This window comes from Nelusetta ayraudi, unplaced genomic scaffold (assembly GCF_046127955.1).
Source record: "Nelusetta ayraudi isolate G7.1 ecotype Tasmania unplaced genomic scaffold, CSIRO-AGI_Nayr_v1 ptg000085l, whole genome shotgun sequence".
NCBI lineage: Eukaryota > Metazoa > Chordata > Actinopteri > Tetraodontiformes > Monacanthidae > Nelusetta > Nelusetta ayraudi.
The window spans coordinates 1,874,427-1,888,822 of NW_027466135.1; the positions used below are offsets into that span (position 1 = coordinate 1,874,427).

At 45.7% G+C, this 14,396-nt stretch overlaps 1 protein-coding gene across 1 annotated transcript in view; it reads left to right on the forward strand.

The window, feature by feature from the left end:
• Positions 1 to 10,849: 10,849 nt before the first annotated feature.
• LOC142901279 (ribonuclease inhibitor-like) overlaps positions 10,850 to 14,396 on the forward strand; it is a 136,032-nt gene continuing 132,485 nt past the window's right edge. The window contains exon 1 of the mRNA XM_076045737.1: positions 10,850 to 10,869. Within this exon, the coding sequence (XP_075901852.1) occupies positions 10,850 to 10,869 (20 nt within the window). The remainder of the gene's footprint in view (positions 10,870 to 14,396) is intronic.

Sequence of the window (14,396 nt, forward strand, 5' to 3'; positions counted from 1 at the left end):
ATTGATTCATGTGGTTTATGTTGAGACCGAGTGGAGAAGTGGGTATGGCCTACAGAAGGTTTGAGTACACAAGTTATTCAGATATGGAGAATCCCCATGGTAGGACTTCAGGAGATATATAATCAAAGTGTTAAAGCAGCAGAAATGAAACGTCAGTTGAGGTCAAGGTCACACAGGTTGTGATGGCTTTTATTGTCAGAATATTGAATCATTGAAATATAATGTTTGAGCTTGTAATAAAGTTTGGATGATATAACATAATCACATAAAATAAATGATCTGGTTTCCTTCTGATTCATTGACGTCCTTCTGAAATCTCCACACAAACATCTGGCAAGCATCAAAACCATGAATTATTTTGAGGGAAACTTCTTTTGTCTTACTTATAATTCAATTATGATTTGAGTTCCCATCACAGGTGTTGTGAATCACTTTATCTTTTCCACATGATTTCCTTATTTAAGATCATGAAGCAGAAATAAAGTCTCTTGAAAAGTATTTTTCACCTCCAAAATGAAGATGTTATAGAAGTCTGAAGTGAGAGCAGAGCAGTGTGTTGCTGATGTGTGGAACCTTCATGCTGAGATGTTCCAGCCGTGGATGATGAGAGCAGAAGCAGTGGTTGTGTTGCTGCTGCCTTCACTGAGCAGCTGCTCCAAGTCCTGCTTCTTCCACTGAGGATTCAGCTCCACCAGTGGCTTCTGGGACGTCTCTCCCAGTAACCACAGCAGCAGAAGCAGTCCGCCAGCCACCAGGCTGCACTGGGGTCAAAGGTCGTGACACGCCCACACAGTGTTGGTGCGTGCAGCTTGCTGTTTGGCTCCACTGGTTGTAGTTCTGTCAGCCACCAGTAGATGGAGCGCTCCTCTTCACTCTCCTCATCCTCACCACCACCTGCAAAGATAAGAAGAGACAGCAGGAGTCAGGACTCACGGTCCTTGAACGCATCATCACACAGACGCTGACTGTTGATGGAGATGATGGAGTGACTGGTGAGAAGAAGCAGACTCTCAGTCACATGTCAAGTGTGGAACATGTGAAGGTCATGTGACCATGGAGTGTTGGACTGATACTGAGGCCTGATGAAGATGAACTGATCAATAATTGAGTGGTCAACTGAGAGAAGAAGCAGTTTGGCAGCAGATGTTGGATGAATGAGGAGCAGCTGGACGTCACCATCCTCCTCTCACACTGTGACTGGGAACACTGGACCTCTGCTGTGGGATCAACTGGCTTTGGTGCTGGAACCATCATCCAATGGTTCCAAACCAGTACTAACCTCACACTCTCCAGTTGATGGTCACTGCTGTAGACAAGATCCATCAGTGGCTCCTTCACTGATGACTCCTTCAGGGGGTTCTGACCCAGGTCCAGGTGTCTGAGGTGGGAGTCGTTGGACTTCAGAGCTGAGAGCAGCCAATCACAGCTGAGCTCTGACAAATTGCAGCCCCACAACCTGAACAGAGAATAAATGGATGGAGTTTATAATGATAGAGAGTTTTTCCTGGGTGTCATCACTTCAGCATCTGCAATCTGCAATCTGACCACTAGATGGGAGGATTTTACCCACTGTACCTTCAAGCCCAGTTTCATTCATTACTATCACAAACCAGTGTCTGCAAATTGAATTTCCAACAGCAGTAAAGTGCAAATCATGACGACAACAACAAGAGTGATAGAAGTTGTAGAGTGAAGAGGGTGAACTGACCTCAGAGTCTCCAGTTTACAGTCTGGACTCTGCAGAAAACCACTCAGCTCCTTAACTGATGAATCCTGAAGATAGTTCTCAGCCAGGTCCAGCTCTCTGAGGTGGGAGGGGTTGGACTTCAGAGCTGAGAGCAGCCAACCACAGCTGATCTATGACAACCTGCACCTCTCCAACCTGAATACGGAATAAATGATGGAGAGTGTCATTCACAGTTGGGTGTGCGCGCGCGCGCGCGCGTGTGTGTGTGTGTGCGTGCGTGAGTGCGTATGTGCGCAAACGTGTGTGTGTGTGTGTGTGTGTGTGTGTGTGTGTGTGTAATTTAAAACCAGTTTTACACATTTCTAATGGAATCAAAGTGAATTCCAACAAACTCAATTCAAAGTCATGACAACAATAACTGCAGCAGTTGTAGAGTGAAGAGGGTGAACAAAGAGCAACAAAGTTTTCTTTACCGAGCGCTTCGCCATTTGCCGTTTGTCGTTTTCGCGAATATGGTTGAACACACTCGCGACGTCGAGGGCATTCCCGGTTCGCCTGCCTCTCCCCAAAAGACGAAAGTAAACATGTATTGAAAAAGCTGTTTTCAAAAACTGTATACACATAAATGTATTTGTACAACACCAATAGTAGCTACTTGTATTCACGGTAAAATGTACCTGACACGGAAGTTCTGTGTCAAAGGAGTTGGCGTGGATGTCCGCTCTGACAGGGAACATCGACGCGGACACGGAGCCAATCCAGTGCCCTGCTCGTCGCTACGTCACCACTAAACTCGCTTCGTCTTGCTCGGACCCTGGGGGATTGAGGTACCAAAACAGCGCCCCCTACAACTGTGCGGCCAGTGCAAACACCCTAACACCATACCATGGCGAGGCGAGGTGAGGCAATGAAAACACGCCCTTTCATTCATTATCAAAAAAAAAGTGTCTGCAAATTGAATTTCCAACAGCAGTGAAGTGAAAATCATGACAACAACAACAAGAGTGATAGAAGTTGTAGAGTGAAGAGGGTGAACTGACCTCAGAGTCTCCAGTTTACAGTCTGGACTCTGCAGAAAACCACTCAGCACCTTCACTGATGAATCCTTAAGGTCGTTCCAACTCAGGTTCAGCTCTCTGAGGTGGGAGGGGTTGGACTTCAGAGCTGAGAGCAGCCAATCACAGCTGAGCTTTGTCAACCAGCAGTTCTCCAGCCTGAATAAAGAATCAATATTTGATTTCTTCCATGGTGTAAATGTCATATTCAGAGTCATTTCTCCCTGTTTATGATCCAGATGTGCAGCTGTTGGGATCACTGAGTCATTCCCTCAACGAGTGGTTGACGACTCATTGTGCCAGTGGGTTGTCAACACAATAACAACAGCAGTGTGTCAGTCAGTGTGCAGCCAGTCAGCAGTGAAGATGGAAAATAATCAGTGAGTCCTTTGTGTGCTTGTGGCTGTTTTCAGTCATCAGAGACTCGTTACAAGTCAAACACATTCAAAGGACAAGATGAAGAAATACTGCTGCACTATTAATCTGCCTCTAATATTTCTTCACAGGATCTTCTGCTCAGTCATGTGACCTTCATCACCAATCAACAACTTCCATTGAGCTCCAAAGTGACTGGAGACATTTTCCACACTTTCTTCCACCATCCAAAGTCTTTTCTGGCTGCAGATTGTTGACATGAAAATATCAACAACATCCACTTTGTCTAGATGAGTCTTTAATATCTGCTTCAAAGTCTTCACACTGAGCAGCGTTACACACCAGTTGTCATCTGCTGACACACACTGTCCACCAGTAGAAAGCAGGAACTGACCTGAGAACTTCCAGTCTGCAGTTTGGACTCTGCAGTCCAGCACAGAGCAGCTTCACTCCAGGATCCCTCAGGAAGTTCTCACTCAGGTCCAGCAGTGTGAGGTGGGAGGGGCTGGACTGCAGAGCTGAAGACACCACTGCACACTGAAGCTCTGAGAGTTCACTGGATGAAGGAGAGCAGAGAGAGAAGTTGTGGTCGACATGTGAGATTCTAAAGACAGTGAAAGTGAATCAAGACTCATTAATGTCTGATCATCATCATCATCATCATCACCATCATCATGTAAATGGAGGGAAGTCCCGCGGTGGTGCAGCATGTGTTTACATCTGTGGTGCGTGGTGCCGGGACACTGCAGTGGTATGCAAACACTGTTCACCACTGGCACAGTTGATGATCATAAAGTGCCGTCCATTCTATCTGCCCTGGCAGTTTACTGCCATTTTGCTAGTTGCAGTTTACATCCCTCCCACCAACAACAGCAGTGAGAGGAACGCTGCACTCAATGAACTGTACCAGGCCATCAGTGATCAACAGACAGCAAACCCAAAAGCTTTACCATCCTCACTGGAGATTTTAGTCATGCTGACCTCAAGACTGTCCTTCCAAAAGTCCACCAGCATGTTGGATTTCCAACAAGGGGGGACAACGCTTTGTATGTGGAGTTGTTCCGAGGGAGGAGCAGGGCTCGTGCTCATGTGCGATCAATTCCACGAGGATTGGGACGCTCAAAGGAAATGGGTGTGCGTTTGTGCGTTCGCAACATTTTGAACATCCAGATTTTTTTGTTTCAGGATGAAATCCATGTACGTTTTTGTAAATGAAGCCCCAGGTCCTCAGTGTCTCCACTACAGTGTCCTCAGTGCAGCTTCACACTCCAGTGTGTTCCAGCCACTGAGTGTCAACACGTCCTGTTGTGACTGACAGTGTTGCTCTGATCTGCTGCTTCAACTCAACATGATGCTCAGTTGTGTGTAAAGTCACTGCAGCTTGGAGCTCCACTGGATCAGAGATCCTTCACTGGCGTCTCTTCGGACTCCACTGTATCTTTGATCCAACTGCTGTTTTATTGTCTGCTGCCAAATGAAGGAAGGATGTGATGTGTTTGTGTGTTCAATGTGTTGATTGTGTTGATTGACTGTGTAGTTCCACAGTTTTCATTCATGTAGCCGCTCTTTACCTTTGACGCTCAGGTGTCTTCAATGTCCGTCCGTCATACCAGCACCACTACATCATTCATAAATTGATGAGACGTGGGTTCCATTTAACTCGTTTATTTTCCTTCTTGAGTTTTTGGGTCGAGGCAACACAGACAACGTGAGGTCAAAAGAATTTTTGGCTCACCAACCACTCCGGCTTGACCCGCTTTCCATCAAACAAACATTTCGGCCATTTTTTTTTCTCGGCCTAAAATAGCTGCGGGTCACCTTTCAAAATAAAATAACGGCTTCAGCATCAGAATCGGATGGTCTTGGTTCCCTTTCTTGAAGAACTTGGCAGTTGTCAGCCGGAAGGCATCTTGCACTGTACCCCTGACGACGCCATTAACTTCGTCCAGCAGTGCAACGTAGGGCTCTTTCATCAGACGTTGACTGATACATGACTGAACGAATGGCTCGCGGCTTAGCGCATCAGCGACAACGTTCTTAACGCCAGGGACATACTTCAGATGGAAATCGAATGCGGCAAGCTTAGCAACCCATCTTTGTTCACATGCGTCCAAACATGGCTTTGTTAAGATGTAGGACAATGGGCAATGACAATGACCAAACTTGTCACAAATGGCCCATTTTAACGCCAGGAATTCCAACCTGTGCGCTGGATAGTTAATTTGTGATCGGGACAGTGTCTTGCTGGCGAAAGCGACAGGTCGAGCAACAGTCTCACCTGGTGGCACTTGAGACAGGACTGCACCAATGCCATCAAACGACGCATCAACAGCGAGAACGAAGGGCTCACTGAAGTTGGGGTGGGATAAGGTGACATTGCAAGCTAATTCATTCTTCAGGGTCTGGAACGATTCTTTGCATGTAGCAGTCCAGTCGCTCGCCATAAGCGCTGGTGGAGCAGATGATCGCTTTTTCACCTTCCTGCTTCTCATGGCCTTATGCTGCACCTGCCTTCCAGAGAGGAGTCTGAACAAGGGTTTTGCTTTAGCAGAGCAGTCAGCTATGAAGTGCTGATAGTAGAAGATTAGGCCCAGGAAAGAATTAATCTTTCTCCAGGAAGGGGTCCCACCATCACTCTCCATCAGGTCAGCCTCTCCCACATCCATGATGGCTTTCATCTTGTCAGGGTCCTTCATCACCCCGTCCCCACAAATGACATGTCCCAGGAACCTTACTGACCTCCGCAAGAGATGACACTTCTTGGGGGCCAGTTTGAGTTTGTGACTTTTCAGACGGGAGAACACCATCTCTAGACGCTCAAGCGCCTGCTGTTCAGTTGGGGCAAAGACCATCAGGTCATCAAGATAGCAGAGCAGACTAGTGAAGTTTTCATCCCCGAAGATTGACATCATCATTCGCATGAATGTTGCAGGACTGTTGGACAGACCTTGTGGCATTCTGTTGTACTAGTGGAGGCCAAAAGGTGAAGAGAAAGCTGTGTATTTTTTGTGCTCTTCATGGAGTGGCACATTGTAGAAGCCAGACGTCAAGTCCATGGTGGAGAAGAAGACATTTCCTCCAAGTGCAACCCACCGATCCTGGGGTGCCTTGGGCCAGGCCGTCGAGTCGGACCATGAACAGGACTGTTTGAAGCTGGGGAAGATCTTTGCAGGAGCACCTTCTCCAGCATGTTAATAAGGCGGTTCAGGGCATCAGGGTCAGTGGCCTGTGGCTGCAGTGGGCTCTGTTCTTCAGCAGGTGGTGCAGGTGGCGAGACAGCAGCAAGAGCATTCACTGACACCCTTTCTCTGGAAGTTCTGTTCACTGACATCATTTCAGAATGATATTCGTTCAGAATGTCTTGGACTTCACGAGCAGTCCACTTGTCTATCGTCTTCGACCTGAAGGTCATGGCGAGCTCAGTAGGAGGGCAGTTCTTTATGAACATTCGAGTCACCTCAGTGCTGGGGCTGTCCAGTGACTTTCCTTGCTCCTTCAGACGTTCAATGGCCAAGTCAACAGCGCGGTTCAGTCTAAGCCAGTAGTCAAAGGCATCCTCACCCTTCCCAGGAAGAGTGGTGTAAAAGTCTGCTAATGGGAGTGGTGAACACGGAACAGAATCAAAGTGCTTCCGCAAGAGACCATAAATGGCATCGGGGTTACAGGTGATGTTAATACCACTGTTCCTGGTCCCAAACCTGACAACATCCTTTGCTTTGCCACCAAGATGAACAAGGATCTCCTCCGCTTGTTCCTCAGGTTGCAGATTCCCCCTCTTAATGAAACTCCTCATGAGCTCCTCCCACTCCTGGACGGAAACAGAGTCTGAGTTGTCTCCTCTGAAGCAGGGGGGCTCCTTCAGCTTTCGATGAGGGACATATTGCAAATGGGACACGTCAAAAGCATTTGTGGCAGACACATTTGCATGGCTAGGTCGAGGGGTAGCACTATGTAAAGGGGAACTGGCTAGCATATCAGCATGGGCAGGTGAAGGGGCAGCACTGAGTAAAGGGGTAGTGACAGATGCACTGAGGTGAGAGATAATGTCCTGTGCCACCCGCTGGCTGACCTGTTGAATCAATGCATCACCCATCTGACCTACAATACTAGCAGCAATAACATCAGGGGTAGGTGCAGGGGAACACATGCTGTGCCTGTCCGGGACAGGGGAATGCGTGCCCTGGCTAGCAAGGGCATGAGGGTTTGCATCGGAGTTGGGGGGAGGGATAACACCAGTACTGAGCAAGGGGCGCCCAGGTGTACACTGATTACCCAACACTACACCACGCCCCTGAACAGGACTCTCAAACAGTAAACTTGAAGGATGCATAAAACCCCTCCCTCTGCCAGCACCAAAAGGAGTTACAAAAACATTACCCTGAGGATTACTCATCTTTCCAAAAAGTTAACAAAACACAATACCACAAAACAAAAGGATGAAACCACAAAAGGCCTAGACTGGAAACTGAAAAAAAAAAAAAAAAAAAAAAAAAAAAAAAAAATCAAATAAAAGTACATAAACCCTCTATCTGATGTCTAACACTGCACAAAAGCAACACATCTGACCGACTTCAGTGACCGCAGATGAACAGCAGCAGCAGAACAGTCCCCGGGTCGCTCTGCAGCATCGGTAGCACAACAAAAGAGTCTCGAGTCACGGCACCAATGTGACCTCTCCTATTCTGTCCTGCTTGCTGTATAATGAAGACTTGCATAAGTCAGGTGTGGAGCAGCAGTTTATTCTCTGAAACAGAATGGGACACAACCATAACTTGCTCCGTGAAACTTGGTCACCTCCTGCTTCATGGGCTTCCTCTGTACTGAAGTAGTGATCGTATAGTTGTTGTTTCTACAATACAAATAATATTAAAAATAAAATACATTTTTCTACAAAATACAAAAAAATGACATTCGCAATTTCAATAATTCGCTCCCTAAAGCTCCATTTTTATACACTGTAACATTCTTCCAGTTACACACACATACCTGAAACAGAATGGGACACAACCATAACTTGCTCCGTGAAACTTGGTCACCTCCTGCAGAGACAACGTGCTCCGTATGAGAGCTGTGTGCTGCTAATGGACATGCTAGCATGCTAATCGTTTTTAATAGCAATTAAAAAAAAACGAACTTTGCTAAAAAAAAATAAAAAATAAAAAATAAAAAATAAAAAATAAATGAAAGACACCAGCACACATTTAAACACTGAAACACAGTTACATGAAGCATAGCTCAACTTATTGCATTAATTTCTGTCTCAGCAGGGAGGAGACCGTCTCACCTGCTTCATGGGCTTCCTCTGTACTGAGGATCGCCCAGAATGCAAAGCGCTAACTTCAAAATAAAATACAAAATAAAATAAAAATAAAATATAAAGAGCCATGGCTGTGCCCCAACCAAGTTTAACATGATTGAACACAATTTATTTTGTGTGTGTGTGAGAGAGAGAGTGGATGACGCCTTGCAGGTGCGGTCCTGGATGTCGGCTGCTGATTGGACGCGCCACGGCTGAGAAGGAGGAGCAGTCGAGCCAGCCTGACTGTCATCCCTCCTCCGCTCCCAAGTCTGCAGTTAGTCACTTCTGAAATGGTGTTAGAGCACGCAGCCGTAGGTAGTGATGGCCGATGGAGGCTTTGTTGAAGCTTCGACACTTGTTTCAAAAAATGGTTCATTACTCGAGGCTTCAATGACACAGTGCTCGAGGAGGTCATCTAGTGCTCAATAAAATGAAGTGCAATAGAAACGTGTTCATTGTTTCATAGGTTGTTTGGGATTTGATTCGCCATGCATTCTTGTTGGACAACACTACATGCTTGTATGGTTCAATGCTGACACAATAAAATAAAAATGAAAAATAAAGACAATGTCTCTTTTTTGGCACGACTGATTGTAGTAGACTATAGCTCTATACTTAGCCTGACAGTTTGTGCAATGAATTATATTATATCCTAAAACAAGACTAAATAGCCCATAGTTTAAAAATATGTTCAATAGTAAGTGTTCAGTGGGTCAGATGTCAAATGTGATCTATTTAAAATGTAGAATAGATGAGCTAAATAACACATATATAATACACGTTGATGGGAATTGAACCGTCGCCTCAGTCTTGCAAGTCCAAGATTGTCATAATGTACCACAAACCCAAATCACACTCCCTTTTTTCATCGAAGCTGTTTGAGTAGCGTTAGCACACCGTGATTCCTCATCAACTACAGGCCTACACTTCAAATAATTATGAGAAAAATCCAACGTCAAGAGAGCACTTCCATTAGGAAATAGTCAACATGAAATTTCGTCTTCTACTGACACCTGCTGGTCAAATTGAATAGTTGCAAATATTGTGAAGAAGTTGTCATCTAATTCTAATCCTAAACAATATGGCCATTCGAAGTGAAGTATTAAGACAATTAATCAGGTTTGTACTGCTTGATTGAACACATTCATCCCGTTCCAGTGCACTAAAACCCACTTCCCTTCAGGACCGTGTCAGCGAAGCCAAAACTTCCTTGAGTGACGCTGTTTCCCAGCATGCAATGCGAGCTAGCGATTCACAATACTATTTCATCACAAACATGGATGTAAAAAATAAAAAGGGACGAAAAATGAAACTTCAGGAACAGCAACCATTGCAATACAAGCAGAACTGGGCAGAAGTTTTATATTATGTACACCATAATACAGCCTTCTGGTGGACAAGCCATACTATTTAATCCGTGTCCTCCTATGGCACTTCCGTGGGTGGAAGCTCGTCGTAGAGGTCACGTGCTGGTTGCACGTCACTCCACCGATCACCTCGGGGAAGGTCGTTGCCCTTGCAGGGTACCTGATTCAGGTGAGTATATGGAAAATATGGGTCAATGTGGTCAGTAGTAACAAGAGAAGCTTGCTGGCAAAAATAATGCACTACAAGTGGATGTGACACTTTTTTCTTGTTTTGTATGAGCATTTAAAAAAAACAACAACATAATAATAATATGGATTTTGACCATGTATGTTTTGGAGTTCATTGAAAGAGATTAATATATATATGTATATATATATATATATATATATATATGTGCGTGTGTTTAACTTTAACTAACTTATCTATTTCTATCCATCTATCAAACTTACTATCTAGGGATCTATCTACTACTAACTCTCAAAAAACTAACGGACAACCAAGAGCAACAAAACCAACCTACTGCAATTCGTATATTTTAGTGTGTGTGTGTGTGTGTGTGTGTGTGTGTGTGTGTGTGTGGGGGGGGGGGGGGGGGGGGGGGGGGGGGGGTTAAAATGAGCACAGTGATGGTTCCGCAGCATAAAGTGTATCTTCAGTCGTTGATTGTATGTGTGGGAGTCCCTCAGGTTCAGCCCAGCTGATTTAGTGTTCGGTGAGAGGACCCTTGCGTCTGTTAAGGGGTAAGTGGCTTTCCGATGTTAAGCGAGTAGAGAATAATGTGTTAGATTACGTAATTTTTTTTCGTGAACGCTTGCATCGTGCTTGTGAAACTGCTCACCAAACTCTTGTCGCCAGCCAGTCTAAAATGAAGCGGCAGTTTGACAAGAAAGCTGTGGCTCGAGTTTTTGAGACAAGCGTTGTGTGTTGGTATTGTTGCCGTTACCCGGTTCCGGTTTGCAGGCTGGTTTTTCTGGTCCGTATGTCGTGGAGCGCAAACTTTCCGATACAGATTATGTAGTGCACACTCCTGATAGAAAACGATCATCCCGCGTCTGCCACGTCAAAATGTTGAAAAGTTACGCCCGGTTCGTACAGGACGAGGAAGCGCCGCGAAGCGAAGTGAAGCGCTGCGAATCGCCGCGAAGTGAAGCGCTGCAAATCGCTGAGCGCTTCCATTCAGCGCCCATGTTAATCAATCAGTGCGTTTACATGCAGAGCTTAATCGGACTAAGCAATCATTCGGTTTTCTCGTCCAATCGGAGTTCTCACCTTGGTCCCCGTATACATGCAGCTGAGAAATTCAAATTATTGACGGGTCCTCCTCCCAACACTAGGGGGTGGAGTGAGTCTTTTCAGCCGGTCAGCTGCTTTCGGTTGACATATTAAATCTATTATGATATGGAACGATAGTTCATAATGTACGTGTTACTTGCTTTGCAGATAAGGTGTACCCTATTTCTTGTGCTCCTGGTTATTTTAAAAGGCAGACAAGAACGTTGTTTGCTGTTGGAGGGCTACAACAACACTTCGATGCTACGCTTTGTGCCGTCGCTACGGACCCCAAACTCTCGTTCTTGTTGGATTCGGGTTCGGAGCAGACTGGTGGGAGAGTTTGTGTACAGGTTTTGCAAAGGAACGGTGTCTTCAGTTATACACACGCTCATTAAAGTGCCGACCGTGGAGGAAGCTGGTGCCGCTGCACGCCGTTTCCAGCAGAATAACGGCGAAATTAACCCAAATAAAAACAAATCAGGAAAACATGTCTTTGCTGTGCATTTATTTACAAAGTTAAAATTCTTCTAACTTACAAAAAATGTGAACGAAAAGGTAGAAATATAAATATGAAGGAATACGTATTTGTTCAGGGGTGCGCAAAGCCGGAGCCCTGCATTTGCTGCGCTACCCTTTTTAAAAAGGTCTCCGTTGCGCGTTATTTTAATATGTCCATCTCTTTTAGAAGAGAAAGCATCGCCCCGGTCTCATCCTCTCTCCAAATGTCAACATTCTTATTCGCGTTTGCCAGGTTGTTTCGCGCCGTCTGTTTTGTTAGACGACGTAGTTGTGCGGTCATGAGTCGCGAGAGCGAGGCGTGGCGCATGCGCACTCGCATTGTCCAGTTAATAGTCCGATTAAGGCGTATACATGGCAGAGAAATTTGAATTCCAATCGCATTATCTGGGTGTCTCAATCGGAGTTCTCCGATTCCAATCGGAGTTCTCAAACTCCAATCATAATCGGAGTAAGGTGTTTACATGCACGTGAGGTCTCCGATCATAATCGGACTAAGGCAATAATTCGATTTTCTCTAGTGCCATGTAAACGCACTGAATGTAGTGGTTCAGACCAGACGCGAACAGGCGAACGGCTCGTGCCATTCATTTCAATGGAAGCGGAAGCGCCGCTCCAACGAATTTCGCGAGCGAGGCTCCAACTGGTTCACACCAGACGCGAACAGCTCCGCGACGGTCGACAAGCGCTTCTGCTCAGCTGCACTCTTTTTTTCACTCCCACTTTTTCACTTCTTTTTTTTTCTTTAAAAAAATAGAATAAAATAAATCATTTTCGTCATCGCCCCCCCTCGCCCCGTAGCCAGCCCGCTCCATAGCTCACTTTTGTGCGTGTGTGTGTAAATAAATAGAAACACGCACTCAGGTGTCCATCTCAAGACAAGACCTCTTTCATAATGATCATTGACCGGCATCTCTAGGATCAAACAGACGTATTTTGATCAAGTCTTTCTCTGTGTGTGTGTGTGTGTGTGTGTGTGTGTGTGTGTGTGTTTAATCTCTCTCGCACTCTGATACAATGTACTGACAAATATAACATACAAATATGATATATGATCGAATTTGTCATTGGGTTTTTATTTTGAAATTAGTTTATTTTGAAAATTCACCGGATTTTCTCGTTTTTATTGAGCGACTTCCTGTACTATTGACGAGGACCACTCGCGGCTCGCGCACGAAATAGAGCAGACGCCGAAACAACAAATGCATGCCGCGAGCCGCGCAACCACCACATTGATTAACGTCGGCGCCGAATGGAAGCGCTCGGCGGCGCTTCGCTTCCACGTCCAGTGAACTGACATTAAATGCATGGCGCGATCCGCGAGGGGAGCCGCGCGCCTGTTCGCGTCTGGTGTGAACTACTACATTGCTTAACATGGGCGCCGAATGGAAGCGCTCGGCACTTTGCGGCGCTTTGTGGCGCTTCCGCGTCCAGTGTGAACCGGGCGTTACGTCGCTAGGAAAAATGTGTCGCCTGAGCCTCCGCCCCCTCCGTGCCCATTGGTGGAGGGAGGGCTCATGAAAAAAAAAATAAAAAAATCGGTGTTCATTCGGCGCGCCTGGGAAACTCTGAAATTATGAATAACTTAAGCTTGTTTTTGTCCCATTTGCCTGCATCAGCCCGTCATGATATTGTTAAATTAATTGAGAGCCACCCACTATTGTTTTCTGACCACCCCCGCCATACGTCAGTTTTGCACCATGACATAGAAGTAGAGGGACATGCCACAAGTAAGCAGCACGCACACAGAGTCCATTCTGGGAAGTTAAGAAAGAAGCTTTGGCTCTCCTTCTGACAGTGCCCATCTTGATGTTAATTTGGGGTCAGGTTTTTACAGACTATAATGCCCTCGTGGTCCTGGATAGGATGCGCAATCAAACCAGCTGTACATGCGGTGGTCTCTGCTCCTGCAAGACTTCAATCTCCAGATTTGCCACAGGAAGGGGGGTTGATAATGTGTTGGCAGATGCGGTATCACGTGTACATGTGGACTAGCTGCGGAATTCTTATTTCAGGGGAACTGAGGTTTTTCTTGTTTAGTTTTGTTTGTAGGTATGTTAATAGGGTTTAGTTCTTAAGAGAGGGGATGTTATGACCCACAGGTGGGTCTAGGTGCCTCTATCTAAATAACTATTACCAATTTTAAACGTTTAGTTTTTTACTACTACACAAATGTAAAGTCAAACAACATACGCTTACAGAAACTCACACAACAAAATATAAATTAAAATGTGTAAAACAAAAAGAAAAAAAAACCTCAGCATTCAGATAACAGTTTTGTCCTTTAGTGAAGATTGACAATGAGAAAAACCAAGAGCCTCATCTTTGTGCGGCTGATCCTGTTTCTTCTCTCTGTAAATATCTGCCCTGTTTTGGAGAAGATTCTCTCTGAGGGGACTGATGTTGCTACAATGCACAGTCTCCATGCCATCACATGTGTAAGGCGTCGGTAAATTGAAGCCTGCAGTTTGCAGTTGCAGCTGTTGCACGACAAAACGGGTCAACCAACCCGACAAACGACCCGGGTGATAATCGGCTCCGATCGGCTTGCGATGGAATTGGGACACCCGGGACAACACCACCTTTTTTTTTACCTGCCGCACGGAATGACGTTGAGCGTAACGTACGCTAAATCATAATATCGCGCCAGTCAAGGTCATATCGCGGGCCTGTCCCGCTCACCAGATATCCAAGAAGGTTGGTGAGGGCTGAGCGGGCAAAACCTTTGGTGACTAAGTACCGAAGGGGTGAATTTTTTCTCTACCTTTTTGCGCCTGAGTAAAAAAAGGGGGCACAGGGACGCCTGTGCAGCTACAAGTAATAA